At 48.9% G+C, this 14,039-nt stretch overlaps 1 protein-coding gene across 2 annotated transcripts in view; it reads right to left on the reverse strand.

Annotated features, from left to right (window-relative positions):
• LOC308358117 (uncharacterized protein C16orf78) overlaps nt 1-14,039 on the reverse strand; it is a 110,972-nt gene that overhangs the window by 10,982 nt on the left and 85,951 nt on the right. Inside the window, exons 4-7 of one of the 2 annotated variants that reach the window (XM_080828147.1) lie at nt 12,562-12,795; nt 9,401-9,771; nt 5,712-5,819; nt 5,048-5,180 (exon numbers count right to left, since the gene is read on the reverse strand). In XM_080828147.1, coding sequence (XP_080684273.1) covers nt 5,048-5,180; nt 5,712-5,819; nt 9,401-9,556 — 397 coding nt within the window. In that variant the 5' untranslated portion in view covers nt 9,557-9,771; nt 12,562-12,795. The remainder of the gene's footprint in view (nt 1-5,047; nt 5,181-5,711; nt 5,820-9,400; nt 9,772-12,561; nt 12,796-14,039) is intronic. The other variant, XM_080828148.1, reaches the window with a different exon arrangement.

The raw sequence follows: 14,039 nt of genomic DNA on the forward strand, positions 1-14,039 counted from the left end.
TTTCTGTCTCTGGCACATAGCCGCGCTTGGAGTCTCCAAACCCAAGGTAGATTCCTGCCTCCAGAGGAGGAAGGTGAGTCTCCCCGGATCTGCCACTTGTGGGGTCCCTGCTCAAAGAGCAGTGGACCGACTGTGCCACGAATCACAGTTTAAGGTAACCCCGAGTTGAGAGCTCACTCCTCCACTCCATCTCTGTAGCCGGTGGGAACGCTCTAATACCTGTGAGCTCTGCTACACTCAGACACCCCCGATCCTTCTGTGACCCTGCGGGACCTAAGACCACGCTGTCCCCGCGTGGGCTCCACCCCCGCTTGGCCTCTGGAGCGATGTCCCTCTGTGGAGCAGACTTCTAAAAGTTCAGATTTTGTGCTCCGATGCTCTGCCGCTTGCCGGGAGCCAGCCCCTCCCCCCGCGGTCTGTCTTTCCGTCTCTTTGGATTCACTTCTCCATACATCCTACCTTTCAGAAAGTGGTCAATTTTCTGTTTCTAGAATTGCTGCTCTTCTTCTCTTTGATCTCCTGTTGGGTTTGTGGGTGTTTGGAATGGTTTGATAACTATTTAGCTGAACTCCTGCGACCTGATGTCATCTCGGTCTGCTGCTCCTCTGCCATCTTGACTCTCCCCCCTTAAACCTGATTTTCAGTCTATCTAGATGCTGATTTTTAAACCAATTTGTTTAAACCAGTTATTTTAAACTAGTTTAACTAGTTTGGTGCCTCTGCTCTCACCTAGAGCATTTTTCCCTCTTTGTAAGTAAAGCATTCTTCCTGTAAGCCTGCAAGATTTCATCAATAAAGTTCAGGAATTTTACTGGGATATGTCTGGGGGGAATGAGTCTAGATCCCCCACAGTTATGTAAATGGAGGAACAGCCTCCTGGGAAGATGCTGTGATTTGCCCAAGGTCTCATATGAATTAGGGGCTGAATTGGGACTCTCTAGCCCCAGTCTGGCATTCTGGATTGACAGCAGGTCCCTGGCCAGGGGGCCTTAGGAGTCCCTATTTATGCATAGTGGAAATTGGTGTTCTGTTCCAGAAGAATCATGAGCTGTATGTCCTCATTAACACAAATGGGAAATCCCTTGGAGAAAGAACCATAGCCTTTTCTGAGATATCTGAGCACTGTCTGGGTCAAGGTAGGTCTCATGTAGGCAAGAAGAGTAGTCATATAAATGGTAATGATAATTAAACACATGAACTTAGAGGTAGTGAGTGACTTAGGTGTCCAGCAGTGCTCAAGCAGCTTTCCAGAGAGGGAGGCACTAGAATCTCACAAGCATATCATGCCCATTTAACAAAATGAGAAAGCTGAGGACCAGAGACATTAAGTCATGTACCCAAGACACCAGGGCTAAGTAGTTGGGGGGGATCCAAGAAAATGTGAGCCTAGGTTGCTGGTGCCCAGAAAAAGGCTATCATCTGGGCAAAAATGACATATTCCTGAGTCTGTGGCTGAACAAGCAAGTTTGATTTCTAGAGGGCTGTGTTTGGGTCTCCCGGGGCTTAGTCTGTACTCATGGAGACAGGGTTATCATCACCCTCCAGACCTCCGCATTAAGGATGTCTTTCTGTACTGGCATCTACAGAAAGCCCTGGGCATAGGTGCCCAGGGAGAGAAAGAATGCCCCCTTCCAGTCTAGCGGTTCAGACTCTGCCAAGATTTACTTTGGAAACATGTTCCAATTGCTTTCCCAGGGTCTTTTACTGGCCCAAAGCTGGAGTGACCTTTTACAGATTGAGAACCAACTTGGTGGCCCTCCGACAGGGGCCGGGGGAGCAGTGAAAGAGGAAGGGGAAACAGAAAAGGCTGTCCTCCGGGGGCGCCTGGGTGGCTCAGTGAATTAAAGCCTCTGCCTTCGGCTCAGGTCATGATCCCGGGGTCCTGGGATCGAGCCCCGCATCGGGCTGTCTGCTCAGCGGGGAGCCTGCTTCCCTTCCCCTCTCTCTGCCTGCCTCTCTGCCTACTTGTGATCTCTGCCTGTCAAATAGACAAATAAGATCTTAAAAAAAAAAAAAAGCTGTCCTCCGGGAATTCAAGGGAGGAGAGGTGGTGGGCAGCGGGGAGTGGCCCATGGCACACGGCGTGCTGGGGCAGAGGCTGATGGCAGGGTGGTGGTCAGTGACAGGATGGACGTGGCATTTCAGCTGGTGAGAGGAGTGAATGGGGGCTTCTGTGAAAATGAGGAGAGGGGACAGATATGAAATAATCAGCTCTGAAAAGCACTATGGTCCACACTGGGGCAGTCACTGCTGTGTTCTATTGGCTTTGGGGCTCGGGAGCTGGAGACGGTGATCCGTCTCTCGGGGGGACACACTGTGTTCCAGAGATTTTGATCCTGTGGCCACCATAGCATTACAAATGTGGGCGAGTGGAAGCTGTTGTTTCTGTACAGACCCAGTGGTCACATTCAGTGTTGTGTCTGATGGTCATTCCGCAGACCCTTGCTCCCCGGATCACAGAAGTGTAACGTCAGGAGAGCAAAGAGCTCACTCACTCTGCTGCTAGGGAAACCAGGACAGCGATGATTCAGGATACTGAGTGGGGCTGGGGAGGCCAGAACCAGAAGTCCTGCTCTAGAATATCCTTCCTCGATCCCTGTGTATCTCCACTTGGACTCCTGCCCCAGCCCTTAACTGGCCCCACGCCCTTCCTAGGAGCTGCTTTGTCTGGAACTTGACTCCAAAACCAGATCCTTCCCACTCATGGTCGGCCTCTTGCTGGCCTGCACAGGAAGCTCCTTTGCCCCGCTCAGACTCAGGCCCGACCCAGTTCGTGGAGGCCACACTTGGATGCTCTGGTGGTTCCTGGGAGCCTCTGAGCACCTGCTGCCCCCCAGTGGCCATTTATTGTATTACATCAGATAGGAAAAAAGTCCCCTCTTTGAACAGGGTGTGTTTGTCTTGGGGGGAAGCGGGCAATGCAGAGAACCAAAGAACTGTTCCATCTGTCCTGCTGGCATTTTTGTGCAGTGTCATGAAAAGGATTATTTAATCAGCTGGTATGTGAGTTTCTCTTAGGGAAGGAACGGCCTTTGTTTAGGAAAGTATCTTGATACATTCCTTTTGAGTGTGGACTAAGGGAAACAAAGGAAAGTGAGTGATCCTTCCAGGTAACAAGCCAGTGGGAACTGTGAGGTGAGGACAGCAGAGGATGGAGGAGAGGGGAGAGGAAAGAGAGAGGAAGAAGAGGGAGCTAGGCAGGCCCAGGACCAGAGTGAGACCAGCCAAGGCAGGAGGGACAAAATTTAAGCAGGTGTTCACTCTCGGGCTCATGCAAGTGCAGAGTCAGAACCGGAGAGTGAGCGCCTCCTTAAACCTTGGGACCTGGGTGGTGGCTGGGCTCACTCTCCTGCCAGTGCAGGGGTGAGCAAAACAGCTGGAGGGGACCCCCTGTAGGCAAATGCATTCAGGGACCATCTCCTGGTGGCAGGGGACAAAAGATTTGGGAGAACCCTTAAGGGAGTTTCATAATTCCATTTTGTTTTCTGTAGAATTCTGCCATGAAATTCTTTCCCTTCATTGCCTCAAACCTTTGGTGAAGTCTGTTTACACACAAAAGCTTCATGTGAGAGGCTTGGGGGCAAATGAAGGAAACGGAGCTGTGTTCTGTGTCTGTGTGCAGTGGCAGGGAGCAGGGAGGAGGGAGCAACCATTGGAATTGAGATCTGCAGATGCTCAGGGGTTCAGCGGAACTTGGACTTCAGAGCCAGACTCGCACCAGGAATCACAGAAAATTTGGGAAAGATGTAGGGTCTCCCATAAGTCATATGTCAGTCAATCTATCTATCTATATCTTATCTGTAGCCACATCTATATCTATCTATAAACTTTTTATTTTGGAGTAATTTTAGATTTGCTGAAGGGTTGGCAAGATGGTATAGAGTGCTCCTGGGCACTGCTTGCTCAGTTTCCCTGAATGGGGTAAGTTCCCTGAGGGGTAAGTTTCATCTTACACAAGTGGGGCACATTTGTCAAAACTTAGAAATTAACATGGGCACATAAGAGCTTTTTTGGATTTCTCCAGTTTCCCCACTGAAGCGTTGTTCTAGGATTCAGTCCAGGATCCTGCATGGCATATAGAGCCAATCATATTTAAATCTGACAGGCAAGTGAGCACAGTTTGGTTTCAACGGCTTGGGTGTATTAAATGAGAAGGGGAGAAAGGACGTTTTGCTGGGCACAATGGGAGCACTTTGGTGCAGGAGAACTGGCAGCTCCTGCTGGAAAGCTTCTGCTCACTCCTCCTTTGGGCTAACTGGAATCCCTTCCATCATTCTCCGACCACACACCTCCTTTCCAAGAAGCCAGGCACAATAAAAGCAACCGTTTTTCCAACACCATGGTCCAGCCCACCTGAGCATTTCAGCATTTTTTTTTCCATAGAAATAGTCATTTGCCACCATTTATGGAGTACCTAGTCTGTATTGGGGTGCATACTTTATATGCCTCCTTTCACTGAAACTGGACTGGGAGGCAAGTCATGCTATTGTCCCATTTTATAGATGTGAAAACCAAGCCCCAGAGATGGAGCGGCTGACCCACTCCTGTTCACACAACTCTGAGTTCACTACAGAGTGGTGGAGCCAAGTTTCGAACCCTGGGCAGCCCTGGGAACTGGAGATGGGGCATAACCTAGCGTACCTCTTCTTGGGTGTGAGCCACACCTGGCAGGTTTCGGGCCAGCAGGTGTGGTACCTTGTGTGCTACCCTGACGTTGTCACAATACCTAATTAGACAAGTTGGAGCTCACGAGGTTGCTGTCACCGGCTTTAGGAACGGAGTGGGAGGGTGGGGGGGTCACACGCTGCTGCTCCTGAGAAGAGATCCCCCACCCCAGTGTGGGCGGTGCCTAGACATCCACCTGCTTGCCATCCGGGTCACACCCAGCTTGTCCTGAGAGCCCTGAAGAGTCACGTGGGGCCCCACCAAGGTCCACAGCTGCCGGGCTGACGGGGGCTCTGGGAACGCTGTGAGCGTCCTGTCCCTCTGAGAGGCAGGCGGTTAGGGAGGATGGCCCGGCACCCCAGGACCAAGATGCTTCCCTTACCAGATTTCCTGGGGCCATCCCTGGTGTAGCTGCTGGGAATCATGCTAAGGCGTTTTCCCTTTGGGTCCATGCTGCCGTAGATCTTTCCGTGCATGGCGGGGTCCCCGTCCTTCTTGGTGCTTTGCCTTCGGGACTTGGAGGGGTGTGGGAAAGAAGATAAACCACGAGGAACAGGTCTCGGCATGGCCTCCTCCACCCCCAAAATGAGTGATTGCAAGAGTTTGCTGGAAGGCAGGCAAAGGGGCCAAAGGAGAGGCAGCTCTAGGCCCTGGGGCCGGTGAGGGGGGCAGGGAGGGCAGGTTGGTGCCTGCTCACTCATTCCTCACTTTTGGTCCCACCCGTCTCAGAGGGAGGCCACGAGGGGTCACTGAAGCCGCAGCCCTCAGGGGACAGGGAGGCCCCAGGGATTCTCATGGTGGGGAAGCGCCTGGTGAGAGGAGGAAGATAGGCACCTGGGAAGAAGGACCCTCTACCACGGGACCAGTCTCCATCGGGTGGGGCAGTGTGTGGCGTGAGGGCTGGAGGGGTGAAAGGGGCAGGTGATTCATTTGGGGGATCGTGTGGGGAAGGGGTGGGTTTTAGAGCCTTAAATTTAAAAAAATGCAACCAGGCTCTGTGCAGGAGCAGAGCGGGGACCCCTCTCAGCGTGGGGAGCCTGTGTTACCTGCTTGGCAAACGCCACCTGGCGGTTCCCTTTCTGCTGTTTCAGGATGTTTAGGTCTTTCTTTTCTTCCTTCCCATTTGTTTTAGGGGCAGACCCCTTGGGTTTCTGCTTGAAGACAGAGAGGATTGCCCTGTGACTGTCTGGTGGGCAGAGGCCACCCTCTGTCCCTACAGAGGGGCGGCACCCTGGTGAGCGGGCTGCCCCCTCCCACCTCGATTTGGCCTCCATGGTGGCACTTCTGTCACCACTCCCACAATTGTCCTTCTGCCTCCAGACACACCCTGGTGTAATGTCACACTGCTCCCGGAACAGCCTTCTAAACGTCAGGTCTGACTGTCCCTCCCAACCTCAGAACGACCCCTAGCTCCCTATTACCCTCTATACAAGGGCCCCTCTCCCCAGCCTGGTAGGGATTCCTTCTGGCCCCCAAACGGCCCGTACAGCTGTGACTTCCCTGCCGAGGCCGCCAGTCTGAAACCACAGGAAGGCCGCCGTGTCTCAGAGTCCAGCCAGGACCCTCCCTCTGTCCCCAGGGCTCCCTCCTCTCGCAAGCCCTCCCCATCCTGTCTATCATCACAATTCATCCTGCCTCTCTCTTTTCTCGGGGGCTCCTCGGGGCACATGTGGACTTTCTTGTGCGCCTGCCCGGCCTTCTTTCGACTCCTACCAGGCAGGCAGGGAGGACGCGTGCATTAGGGAGTCCCAGGGTCCAGCGGGGAGGGGCCCGCAGACGGACCTCCAGGCCCATCTATGAGGGTTGGGGATGCCCAAGCTCCTCAAGGAAAGCTGAATGGACTGGGTCTCCACTTGTAGTGGTTGTGGAGACATGGCGGCCGGGACTGGTCTCCAGGTCAGACGCCTGGTGGGGATCCGGCTCCATTGCTTGGTGGCTGAGCAACCGTGGCTTGGTTTCCTCCTCCAGAGATGGAGGGAAGAGGAGGATCTATCTCCTAGGGTTATTCTGAGAAATTAATGAATCCCTGTGCAGACGCCAGGAGACGGAGAGGAGGCCACAGACAGCACCCCTCCAACTGTCTACATTAAAGGCCCCCCCCCCCCAACCTGTGCTGTCTGAGACATTCCCTGGAATCACAGGAGCTTCTTTCAAAATCCAGGTGCCTCTGGGAAGGATAATGATGCTTGAAGATTGTATTGTATTTTCTATTTTTTTTTTAAGATTTTAAAAAATTATTTTCTTTGAGAGAGGGAGAGAGAGCACAAGACTGCAGGAGAAGTGGGAGGGAGAAGCAGACCTCCTGCTGAGCAGGGAGCCGGTTGCCTGGCTTGATCCCAGGACTCTGAGCCCAAGGCAGATGCTTAACTGATGAGCCACCCAGGTGCCCCTTCCTTGTATTTTCAATTAAAAATTTGTTCCCTTCCTGAATCCAAAATGATTTCCAGCAAATGCCACATTAAAGGTAAGGCTGTGAAAACATTATTAGAATATGATTTTCGTGAGAAGAGATGCCTGTTATTCATAGAAGTGGATATAAATTTCTGTGAGTGATATTGAGTTCTGAGCGACCCAGCAGTTGAAATGGGGGCAGGAGGTAGCCTCTCCATAAATCATTAGCACCTGAATGTAAAATATGTTCATCAGGATGTGATTTAGTAAGTTTGATGGAACTGGCACTCAGATCTTTCTGAATACAAATAAGTAAGCGTATACACAGAAGGGAGGTTTTGGAAAGATGCGGGGGCACCACAGTGGTTGGAGCCGAGGAAGTGGAAGTGATTACGGGGAGTTGTCCTGACAAAGCCCATGAGCTTGAGAACAGGGTAAGTCTGACTTGGAGTCCTGGCTTGGCCCTTCATTAATTCGGTAAGCACAGGCACATGTCTTCTCTGGCCCTCACTCAGCTTCTTTATTACCTCCTGTGAGCTGGGGTGGGCGGGTAAGAATTGAGTCTCCCTTATAGCCCTGCGGGGAGCAGTTGGCAAGATAACGCATGTGTGATGCTGAGCTCAGGGCCTGACACACAGTAAATGCTAAATAAATGTTAGCGCTGTCATTAGTAATGCCATTTTCCACCCGTTCTTCTCTGGGTTCTGGGGAATTCAAGATCAGGCAGCATCTTCTACAGAGGAGGCCACTTTCTAAGAACACGGCCTGATTTTCCAACAGATGATGGGCCTGGGGGATTTCTGGGGGAAACTCATGCAAAACTCGTTGCCATAGTTCTGGAGAAAGAGGGAAGGGCAGTGCTATAGACTGAGTGTTTGTGACCTCCCCCCACACCAATTCCTATGGTGAAAGTCTAACTTGCCATGTGATGGCATTAGGAAGGGAGCCTTCGGGAGGTGATTAGATCGTGAGGGCGGAACCCTCTAGAATGGGATTAGTGACCTTATAAAAGAGACCACAGAGAAGTTTTCCCTCTCTTCCTTCCCGTGAGGACACAGCAAGAAGGTGGCCATCTGTGAAGTAGGAGTTGGGCCCTCATCAGACACCAAATCTGCCAGCACCTCGACCTTGGGCTTCCCAGCCTCTCAAACTGGGAGAAGTGAATTTCTGCTGTTCATAAGCCACCCAATCTATGGTATTCTATTATAGCAGCCCCAAAGGATTAAGACCTGTGGATGAGAACTAGTTGTGATACAGGGTAGAAAAGAGGTTTGTTAGTGGGAGTCCCCGTGGGATAGTGTCAGTGGAGACTGAATGCCCTTTGACCCTGGGGCCATCATCAGGACGAAAGTGTCTGGGGACCGTGGGGAGGACCCATTTTGCCACCACCAAGATCTTGGAAGCTATTGGATCTCAGCTCTTCTGGAATACTGACCAAGACAGCCTTAATACTCCCCTCACCTTGATTAAACTCCTGATAGCTTCCTTCCTGTCTCTAGGCCCATGACTGCTCTTTTCTCTTCCTTTAAAAACTGGCACTTGTAAGTTCTTTTTCTGCCCCTTTGAGATGTAAGTCTTTTCCTAGCCTCTTGCCAGCTTTATAATCCAGGAATGTTCTTCTCAAGGACCTGGAAGCCATCCATTTGAAGTATAATCATCAGAGGACACCTGGATGGCTCAGTTGGTTAAGGGTTAAGCATCTGCCTTCCACTCAGATCATGATCTTGGGGGTCCTTGGATCAAGCCCCATGTCAGGCTCTCTGCTCCATGGGGAGTCTGATTCTCCCTCTCCCTTTCCCTTTCCCCCTGTTCGTGCTCTTTCTCTCTCAAATAAATAAGTAAAATCTTTAAAAAAAAGAAGAAATGTGGGGTGCCTGGGTGGCTCAGTCGGTTAAGCATCTGTCTTCAGCTCAGGTCATGATCTTGGGGTCCTGGGATTGAGCCCCAGATCGGGCTCTCTGCTTAGTGGGGAATCTGTTTCTCCCTCTCCCTCTGCAGCTCCCGCTGCTTGTGCTCTCTTGCTCTCTCTCTCTCTCTCTGTCAAATAAATAAATAAACCCTTAAAAAAAAAAGATGAAATGTAATCATCAGGAAAGAGAGCACCCCATCCTCCCAGTCTCTATGGGAAGGTAGGAGTCTAATAACTTGAGCGACAATTGGCCAACACAGCTGGCCTAACCACATGGACAACTTCCCCCCTTTCCCCCCAGGATTTTTCTACCAGTTCACTCCCTCGCTTAAAGCTCCTCCTGCCTTCTGTTTTCTGGGAGTCAAGTTCAATCTCTCCCCTATTGGAATAGCCTTGAGTTCAGCTGCCTTGCAGCTTTGCTGGGACAGTCCATACCTGGAGATCATACACTTGCTTTTTCTTCCCCTGCCTCCTCTCCAGCCACTCCAGCACCCGCGTGAGGTCGGACATCCGCCTCTCCTCCGCCGTCCTCCATGTGGACTTCCTCTCTGTGGGCATGGCATTCTTTAGGTGCTCTGATTTCTCCATCATTTAGGAGTCCTGGTTATGTGCTGGGTTAAGGAAGATGGCTCACTCTCGCTTTGTCGATCCCTCTGTTTCTGGTAGCTGGCCTGGAGCACCTCGGTTGGCAGGGTGTGGCCTTTAGGAGGTGGATGGAAAAGGCAGAGGTAGGCTGGCAGCTGGGATGTTGGCCTCCCAAGAGTGGGAGGTCTGCAGGGTGATTGTGAGGTCACTGTCAGGCTGGCCTGTGGGGGCAGAGTGGGGCCCAACATCAGCTTCCCCACATGGCCACTGCCCCTCTGGAGTCCCTTGTTGGGACCCCACCATGGCCTCCCTCGTGGCCTCTCCACCTCCACTTCCACAGAGCTCCTAAACAGAGGTCACATATCTCCCTTTCTCAAGAAACTTCAGTGGCTCTCTGCAGCCTATAAAAAAATCTAAATTCCTTTAGTTTGGTATCTAGGCCTTCTACAATGTACTCTAATTAGAATGAAGTTTTTATAGCCTCAATAACTTTTATGTTCACGGAGCAGATAATTACCAGATACCTACTGTGTACCAGGCATGGGCCTGGGGACACCCTGCAAAATAACCTAGCCAGACCTCCTAAAACATATGCACCAATGGGAAAGATAAAGCAGCAGTCAAATTAGTCTATGAATCCATAACAACAAGTGAAAATGAGTGCTCTGAAGGAAAGAAAGGCCATTCTGAATAGTAGACAAAACAAAAGAACTAGATTTGAATGGGTGATGGGTGAGTCACAACTCAAGCTTAGAGCTAAAGGGTAAGGAGGTCTCAGGGGGGCTCTGGACCAGAGGGGTGATCATGTGCAAAGGCCCTGTGGCAGGATGAAAGCAGAGAAGACTTGAGGATTAACAGAAGGGTGAAGTCTAGAGTATCAGTATCAGAGTATCAAGTCTAGAGAAATGATGCTGGCGAGGTGGTCAAAGACCAGAGAAGACAGGACCGTAGAAGTGATAGGTTTGCTCAAATTGGGAAAGAAGTGGAAAACAATAAAGGGATTCAAAAAGAGGGGAAGAAGTGGTATGATCAAGCTTCCTTTTTTGTTCCATTAAACTCTTATAGAAGGAAATTATCTATATAGAAATGTGCCAGAATCACCAATGAAGACACCTGTTGTAACCAGTTTCCCCAGCATTCCTTCTTATGGCTCCTGCTGGTCACAGTCTCCCTCCAAGGGTAAATACTATCCTGACTTCTAATTTCATGGTTTGTTTCATCTGTTAGAATTGTATATAAATGGAGTTATGTACATGTAGTCTTTTGCATCTGGCTTCATTTGTTTTACAAATATATTTGGGGGCTTTTAGCAATGAATTCTACTAGTCTTCATGTATGTGGAAATGTCTTTATTTTACCTTCATTTCTGGTGAAAGATTGATTAACAGTCCCCCCGCCACCCCAGCACTTTGTATATGCCATTTCACTGCCTTTTGCTCTCTATTGTTTTGTATGTGAAGTCAGCTGTTAATCATATTGTTGTTCCCCTGTACATATGAGTCATTTTTCTTTTGCTGATTTTTTCTCACTGTTGTCTTTTAAACATTTACTGTGGGGTGCCCGGGTGGCTCAGTCAGTTAAGCACCTGCCTTTGGCTCAGGTCATGATCCCAGGGTCCTGGGATCGAGTCCCACATTGGGCTCCCTGCTCAGTGGGGAGTCTGCTTCTCCCTCTACCCCTCCCCTCTCCTCATGCCCCCCTCTCTCTCAAAATAAATAAATAATATATCAAAAAATGCTTACTACGGTGTGTCTGGGTGTGGATCTCTTTGTATTGATTCTCCTTGAGCCTTGTTGAACTTTTGGGATATGTATTTAATGTTTTCCATCAGATTCTGGAAGGTTTTGGCTATTGTTTTTTCCATTCCTTTCTCTTGATTTCTGGGACCCTCATTACACATCTATTGACATGCTTAATGTTGTCCCACTGGACTCTGAAGTTGTCTTTTTTTTTTTTAAAGATGTATTTTTAAAATTAACTTGAGAGAGAGTGTGTGAGCACGAGTTGGGAGAGAGTCAGAGAGAGAATCTTCAAGCAGACTCTCCACTGAGCACAGATCCCAACTTGGGGCTTCATCTCATTACCCTGAGATTATGACCTGAGCTGAAACCAAGGGTAGGACACTCAACTGACTGTGCCACCCTGGCCTCTGAAGTTTTGTTCATTTTTCTTCAATCATTTTTTTCCCCTGTTCTTAGATCGGATACTTTCTATTAAGCTTTCTCCAAGTTCGCTAATTTTCCTCAGCCGTAAGTAATCTTTTATTGAATCTTTACAGTACAATTTTCATTTCAATTGTACTTTTCAACCCCAGAATTTCCCTTTAAAAAATAATTTCTGTCTCCTTATTTAGAATTTCTGTTGGTTCATTGTTTTCATACTTTCATTTAACATTTTAAACATCATTTATGTTAGTTCTTTGGCCATATTTTAGTAGCTCTTTGAGGTCTTTGTTAAATCCAACATCTAGGAATGCTCAGAGACAGTGTCTATTGACAGATGTTTTCCTGAGCATGTCAGACTTTCCTATTTCTTTGCATATCATGTAATTTGTTTGTTGAAAACTGGACATTAAAAAATATTGTAGCAACTTTGGATTCTGATTCCTGCCAGGTTTATTGTTGCTGGGTTTTTTTTTTTTTTCCATGTGTTTATTTGTTGAATAACTTACCCAGGATCTGTGAATCAGACAATTCCAGTCTGGGACTCCTGTCTTCCTTATGGTGTGAAGTCACTGAAATTTCCAGTTAAATTTTTTATAGTTTTGTTTTTATATTTAAGTCTGGCTTCCTAAGCATTGTTTCCTTGTCTGCATATCTGAGTGGACAGAGATTGTGCTCAAATACCTCAAGTCAGTAAACAGTCTGTCCTCTGCTGAGGAATCTGTGTGTGGAGAGGGGAGCTGTGTCAGTCATCATATTGCTACATAACAAATCATCCCAAAGTTTAGTGACTTCAGACAAAACATTTTTTTTTTGCACAGTTTCTGTGGGTCAGGATTCTGGGTGTACCTTGGCTAGGTCCTCTCACTCAGGCTCAAATGAGGGTATTGGCCAAGTTGCAGTCATCCAAAGGCTCGACTGGGGGAGATCTACCTCCAAGTTCCTGATCTGGTTGTTGGCAGGACTGGGTTGCTTGCAGGTCATTGAACTGAATTTGTCTTTTGCTGATTGTTGGCAGAAGGTCACCTTCAGTTTCTAGTGACATGTGGCTCTCCATAGGGCAGCTCACAACACGGCAGCTTGCTTCATCAGAGCAGGAAGGGAGAAGAACCAGAGAGAGCATGAGGGCAAGGCAGAAGTCTTTCTTCTATAGCCTAGCCATGGAAGTGACACTCATCACCTCTGCCATGTTCCCTTTATTAGAAGTGGGTCACTATGTGCTGGCCTCACCCAAAGTGAGGATTACATAGGGCCTGAATCCTAGGAAGTGAGGAGCTGTTTTAGAACAGCTGATAGCAGGAGCACACTCAAAATTAAGGCCATCTTCATATGTTTCCTACAGTTTACTTTCTGCTGGATTCTTTCTCATCTTTGCACCCATGCACAGCCCAGGGGTTGGCCAGGAGCGTATGGCTGGATTGGATCTTCTCTAGTTTCCACAGGGCATGCATGTAGCTTTGGCCAGAGATATATTTGCCCAACCACAACTGGCAACCTCAGTCTGGGTAGAGCTGCTGGCCCTCCTGCTTTTCTGCCTTGGAGACTTTCACTTAAACCTATGAGGCTGCCAAGAGTGGGTTTTGCTTACTGCCCCACATCCAGAGATCCCCTTTTAACCAAAGCAGAGAAACTTCTTTACACTAGTGGAAGCTCTCTGCTGGCAGCTGGGAGGAGAGAATCAGAGCGGCCTTAGGAAAGAATGCCACAGATTCTGTTATTGCCCAAATTTCTAGCTTTCATGCGCAAATACTGCTCCCATTGTGGTCTGCCTTTGGTTGATGTCCGGAGTGCTATATGGTTGTTTTGGTCAATTTTGTCCAGCTTTATAATTGCTTTTAGGGAAGAGAATATACTATCTCCCTGCTCAGCCATAGGCAGAAGTCCCCTGCCAATACATCCTTTATATATTTTGTAAGACCCTCTATCTTGACATAAAATTTGCATACACGTGTTTTTTTCCCCCAAACTAATACAAGGGAGAAATTAAAAAAAAAGAGTCTCCCTTTGGGTCTACCTCAATATTTTTATGCTTGGTCACAACTGAAATAGAAGGCAATCCTCCAAATTTTCCAAATGCCTCTTAGGGAATGGTACAACTCCATTAAGAACCAAAGAAATAATTAATTGTAATCAATCAAGGGTGGTTGGGATGGGTGGGGGCAGTCACATGGTCTGTCCCCATGGAGTAGGGGTTGTGTGTGTGGGGGGATGGAAGGCAATGATAAATAGGCATTAATGCAGTGAGTAGGTGAGCAAATGAGTGAGTGAGTCAATGGACGATACATGGGGGCCTCTGTACCCGGTTTCTCATGCCCAAACCTGTAGTT

The sequence above is a fragment of the Martes martes genome (assembly GCF_963455335.1).
Source record: "Martes martes genome assembly, chromosome: 17".
NCBI classification, from domain to species: domain Eukaryota; kingdom Metazoa; phylum Chordata; class Mammalia; order Carnivora; family Mustelidae; genus Martes; species Martes martes.